This window comes from Amaranthus tricolor, chromosome 5 (assembly GCF_026212465.1).
Source record: "Amaranthus tricolor cultivar Red isolate AtriRed21 chromosome 5, ASM2621246v1, whole genome shotgun sequence".
Taxonomy (NCBI): domain Eukaryota; kingdom Viridiplantae; phylum Streptophyta; class Magnoliopsida; order Caryophyllales; family Amaranthaceae; genus Amaranthus; species Amaranthus tricolor.
In genome coordinates, this window is record NC_080051.1 from 17,919,586 (window position 1) to 17,925,603 (window position 6,018).

Genomic DNA, 6,018 nt, shown 5'->3' on the forward strand with positions numbered 1-6,018 from the left:
GGTTTCATTCATCATCTTGACTATTAGCAAGAGAAGTGGTTCAAATGACTCGCGAATTCCAGTCGAAAACTTCAACCAACGATTAAGATCCTCCATAAAACATTCATTTAATTGCAATGACAAGAGGTCCAGCAATAAGAATCACAATTCCTCAGCAAGACAAAAGAATAAGAATAATTTCAAAATTTAGACCAAGTCAGTCAACTGCATTGTTACTAATAAGCACCAAAAATAACTGAAAATAACCAGGAGGAGGTATCAGAGACCTACCTCAGGCACATCGTCTCTCAAAAAGCCAAGATAAAAAACCAGGACTTGGACAACTGCATCATCTCGAGGGCGTCTATCCATTGTGTTTGAACAGCCAAAAAGATCCGATTTTCCCAAGATATAACACATGGAAGTACAAAGGCAACATATCTGGATAATAATACACTCATATCTGTTCATAATTGCTAAGTTTACCCCCAATCAAACGAAGCAGGATACAAGGGCCAAGCTTCATTACCAAATAGCAACTACTGCCATCTACAAACCTTTGCCTAATTAGATATTTGGAACAAATAAAACAGTTGACGCCATCAAAGGCACAGTTGCAGGCACAAGGGGTTTCATACCCAAGCGAACAAATGAAAACCATAGAGATGTTTTAGTTTGTCTGCATTGATTCTGAGTGGTACTTGTCCAAGTCGGCATCCAGATCTTCTGCAGATACCACCTTCTCAACCCGATCTCTTCCTCTGCCGCGGCCTCTGCCAAAACCACGGCCACCACGTGGGCGTCCCATTGCACCTCCTCTTCCTTGTCCACTATCCAAATTACAAAAGTAGAACTAATTAGCAGATAGACAAAAAAAATTTCTGATCAACTCAATTCGATTGATAACAAACTTTACCAGGGTGATTAGACCAATGTTGCACGAAAAGTAATTCAATTCGATACGAAAAATGGAAATGGAAATGAGAAATTATAATTTAGATTTTTGGAAACGTAGGTAAAAGACCACAGTAGATTTTTTGGGAAATCTTAATAGATTATTTACATTTATACTATAATTACTAACTAGAAAGGGGAAATAAAGAAAAAGGGAATTCAAATGGAAAGTCAAAGATAAGAAATAAGAGGAGAAAAAAACAGAAATCAAAGAAGAAAAGATAAGATAAGAAAAACATAAATGACTAAAATAATTAGAGAAAAGAAGTAGTAATCACACGAATGCTTTAGTCAATTTTTAGGGGAAAAAAGAATTGAAGAGAATGGGCTTAGACAGTATACAACCCACTTAAGTAATATGAGGTGAAAACCCTAGCAAATATAAGTTGTAAACTTTTGAATAAAGGGATGTCGGTTGGTCTCTGTTTCTCTTTGTTTATTCTTATTGTTACCTTAAGGTAAGTTTTTTCTTCTGTTCTCTTCTTTTCTTTAATAAAAGCTATCATAGTATCAAATTACTTGGAGAAAAATTCTTTCATTTTTGTGCATTTCTGTGAATCCCAAGGCATAAAAACTCAAAAGTAAAAGGCACAAAATAAGAAAAACTAGGATAGAACACCCACTTTCTTGAGAGATAATTACAGATAAAATCTAAAACCATATGACTTGGAACTTGTGCAAACTCATAACTATAGTTTCTTTGTTTAACAATATACAAACTCATAACTATAATTTCCTTTTAAGAGACTACAATTTGCCCAAACTCTACTTAAAGAAAAACAGTCAAACCGATCCAACTTAATTACTCAAATAAACTATTATTCTCCCAAATTTTACTTAAAAACAACTCGCAAGCTTACAACAATAATGTCTTTTGAACAAACGCATCAAATTTTAACAATGTTGGAGCCTCAATGAAAAGTCTTCTATGATTTGGGTCACATAACTAAACCACCAATAATGAATGCAAAAACAACACTCATTTTTATGTTGATCAATTTTATGAAATACTTCACACATGTGTGTAAAATAAACAAGAAAATTATATATTAAGACAAAGTCAAAAATAGATGTTGAATTGGAGTTGGAGATGAAGCGAGTCCAATTGTCGGGTTATTTAAGAAGTCGAACTATATAATCGGATTAATCTGACATTTTTTCCTCGAAATCAATTTTCTCGAATGGAGTCGAAGTAGGGTTTCGAACTGAATAGCCGCCCTTAGCCATAGTCAATCCGTAACAAACCCAAGATAAAGTACATTAACGGACATGTTGTGACACTTAACACTTCACCAACAGCTCGTTCATTTAGGGACTCAAGCTAAGAGATGTTACGTAGATAATCCAAATAAAAACTAAAAAACGACAGAATTTCAAAACAAAAAAATTTGTGCTTGACATCATGCATACATGTTTGATCAAATGCATGATAGCAAGGGAAACATTATGAAGCTGCAAGGAGTTGTACCTTCTTGGACCAAGTGGATTTCGACCAATTCCGTTAGCAGCTGGAGGCAGTGCTCCTGCAGACGCAACATTTGTCCCCACAATCTCGATTTTCATTGGCTTTCCATCAAGCTCCACATTGTTATACCTCTTGACAGCAGCCAGGGCATCTCCCCTCCGCGAATAAACAACTTCCGCAGTCCCCTGGAAAATATAACCCAGTCTAAACATCCATTGTACAGGACACACATATTTCTTGGAAAAGGGATGATATACAAACCCCAGTACCTTTGATCTTCCGCTTCTATCATAATGCACAGAAAATCGCTTCAGATCACCAACCTCTGAAAACAGCTCCTGCAATGAATTATTCATTACCAGAAACATAAGTTTGACGTAATTCAATCCATCATCATAAGATCCATATTCAAAAGGCATAGAAAATCTCACAAAGGCAAGTAGAAGCCTAACAGGACTTAAGAAGTCGCTAGAAACAATCCCAGTAGCCGGAAATCTCAAAACATGTGTCCAATCAAACAAAAATGGATACCATTCACAAAAATAGTCTCCTCCACAACATAAAATTAGCATATACACTCCTACAAGAAAGTAATAAAAAAGGCCACATGTGTCTCTCAATATTAACAAATGAAGCCCCCACCTCATTTTCTATATGTAAAACACAACTACTATACTTAAACATAGAGACACTATATAGCTAATAGCTAGAAGAGAAAAAAAAGGTCCAATTGGATTCTTCGAATGCCCCGAGTCCATATTTAAGAGTAGTAGGGACATGTACCAAAATGTAACCCATACAATTAAGTAGACCATTCAAACTTTTACCCGACCAAAAATCGACTAGGAATCTGACCTAAATTAGTGGGTCAAAACCCGAAAACAAACCCAACAAACCATGTCAAACCCAATCGAAACCCAAACCCGACCACTGACTCGTTCCCAATTTCATGTAAGCATTTACAGTTCCACATCATCATTTTGGACTGGGACCCACTACATTTATAGTCAAATTTTTAAGATTTCGTTCAAATATTTTTTTATTGTAGCCCTAAAATTAATATGTTGATCCTTTTTAATATAGAAATATAATCTAAGAGAACAAAAAACCATTATATATTTTATTTGAAAAAATTTATGATAAGAAAAAAATTATAAAAGTCCTTGACAAATTAGATCCGACCTGAAAACGACGAAACTTGAAATCAAGTTGACTGAAAAATGGCTCGACCTCAAACCCACCTGATCAACCAACCATTTATACTGGTCTAGAATAAAGTGTGGATGACAAAAATCGAGAGCCAGAATTGGAATATTATGTGATCGAGGTGTACCTCGAAAGCTAAATGGCAAATTCTATCGAATAGATCAGAATGTTAGGGCTTTAGAAAGGGTTGTAGTAAGAAGATAGGAGTAACAAAAATGTGAATACTTCAATGGATGAGTGGGCGTACCTTAAGGGATAAAATTCAAACCAAGATATAAAAAAGGGTTTAAGAGTTGCATATATTGAAGAAAAGACGACTGAAAATTGTTTAAGATACTTTAGTTATGCGTAAAGACAAGGTATTAGCAAACTGGTAAGTAAGGAAGATAGAAAGTTGAAACTAGAGTGACTTAAAAAGAGGGTGGGGACGACCAAAGATGAGTTGGAGAATAGGAGCAAAAAAAGAATATGAAGGAACTAGACTTACAAATGAGATTGTAGAAAATAACAATGAATGAAGAAATAATCATCCATGTGGACACATATTGTAAATAATATTTTGCTTCATGTAAGCAATCTCAATATTTTGGGATTTATAATCTGGCATTGTTGTCAAACTCAAACTCAAACTCAAACCCTAGATTTCAAAACCTCTTACAAAATTAGCTATTAGATGAAAAACAATATACAAAAACACTAACTAATACTTGAAAATATCCAAAACTAGCAAATTTAAGAACAAACCATGAGTTCAATTTTGCGATTTCCTACGAACTAATAAATGGAACCAAAAATTGATGCTTGCAGCTAAACCTTTCTTTTACCACACAAACTCAACATTAAAAGTAACAACAACAGTCCAACTAAGTCATCTAATATCAGATACTTCCTCAGTTTTTCTATAATTCTCACACTCATTTTCACAGTTTTCAATTTTGAAACTTATTTTAATTGCTCATAAATAAAAATTTGATCTTTTGAAAATACATAACAAGACGAATCAAACAAGACCGTATTTTCTTACACAATAAATGTATAATAATGTTACTTGATAAATATTGTATACTATACAAGTATATCGACTATTAAAAACCGGAGGTAGGATTACGAACAAAATTAAGCACCTTCCTCAGAAAATACAGAGCTAACCCTAACCCTAACCCTGCGTTTCATAAACCTCATCAAGGTGTAAAACCCAAACTTTAGAAGAACAAATCAACACTTATGAAAGAGTAAAAAAGAATTAAACAAACCTTGATATCTTCATTAGAAACACCGTAATCCAAATTAGAGATGTAAAGCTTAGTTCCAGTCTCAAGAGAAGACGCTCCACCTTGATTACCAAACATATCATGCTGCCAAAACGTTTCTGGCGCCTATCAATTTTCCATCAACAAAACAAAAATGAATCAAAATTCTTTCACAAAAAATATAGTGGAAAAGCAAGAGAGAAATATTAAATAAAATACCTTAGACATAGGAAGAGAATACGGAGTAGACCGATTAGCAGTACGATTAGCGAATCTTCTAGAAGGAGCAGCGCCGGAACGACCTCGTCCTCTTCCACCACCGCCACCGCCACCGCCACCGCCGCCACGACCGGAAGAAGATTTGTTCATCTTGATGAGATCGTCTAGGGACATATTTAAATGGCTCTCCATTGTTAAAGGATTTGAGAGAAGGGAGAACAACGAAAAAACAAGTTAGAGATCTAGGGTTTGCTCTGAAGAGGGAAAAGGAGAAGAGAAGAAAGAGAGTGATGAAGAGATAGAAATGCTAATAATACCTATTGACTAAGGAAAATCAGCTGCGCAAGTTTTTAGGTGATATGATTAATTGGAATTTTTTTTAGAATACTTTAACATTTACGGATTTAAAATTTAGCATTTTTCGAACTACAGTTTTAATATTTATTTTTTGCGAGTTACAACCATTAAAGTATCAAAGTTTTACATGCTTAGACTAAAACATAGAATTCCGACCATTTTGGTGGTCGTAATGTTAAGTAAAGTGGTCGAAGTTCTGTGTTTTTGGCCTAAAGCCCTAAACTTGTAAACTTTAATACTTTAATAACTGTAATATCCAAAAAATAAACATTAAGACTATATTTTAAATTGGAAAACATAAATTTTAATTTTTTTTCATTCTAATGCATTAATTGTAAAACTATGTTAAAAGAAGTGATAAATAAAATTAATCATTTTCTTAAAAACCAAACTGTCCTATTAACAAACATTTTTCTCACTTAACATACAATTAAGTAGTAGCGGATTGTGGGATTGTGGGTGGGGCCTACTAGTGTCACCCCGGTAAAAAAAGAAAAGTATAGAGTAAGTTTTTCTGTAGATATTAAATTTTTTGTAAGTAGGCGTTTAGAATATTGTAAGTACTTACTGAGTGGACATTAAGTATAT

At 34.1% G+C, this 6,018-nt stretch overlaps 1 protein-coding gene across 1 annotated transcript; it reads right to left on the reverse strand.

The window, feature by feature from the left end:
• Window positions 1-328: 328 nt before the first annotated feature.
• LOC130814332 (THO complex subunit 4B-like) lies at window positions 329-5,426 on the reverse strand. Its single transcript, XM_057680452.1, has 5 exons — window positions 5,074-5,426; window positions 4,858-4,980; window positions 2,668-2,736; window positions 2,402-2,583; window positions 329-809 (listed from the first exon to the last, which is right to left on the reverse strand). The coding sequence occupies exons 1-5, from the start codon at window positions 5,263-5,265 to the stop codon at window positions 650-652; spliced, it is 726 nt and encodes a 241-aa protein (XP_057536435.1). The 5' UTR covers window positions 5,266-5,426; the 3' UTR covers window positions 329-649.
• Window positions 5,427-6,018: the final 592 nt, after the last annotated feature.

What these genes read in the sequence shown, in the direction of transcription:
- LOC130814332 (XM_057680452.1), bottom strand. Translation starts at nt 5,265, where the DNA reads ATGGAGAGCCATTTAAATATGTCCCTAGACGATCTCATCAAGATGAAC. An exon ending in ATAGAAGCGGAAGATCAAAG is followed by an intron (nt 2,584 to 2,667) that starts GTACTGGGGTTT and finishes TATATTTTCCAG; the next exon opens with GGGACTGCGGAAGTTGTTTA. An exon ending in AATCCACTTGGTCCAAGAAG is followed by an intron (nt 810 to 2,401) that starts GTACAACTCCTT and finishes TAATTTGGATAG; the next exon opens with TGGACAAGGAAGAGGAGGTG.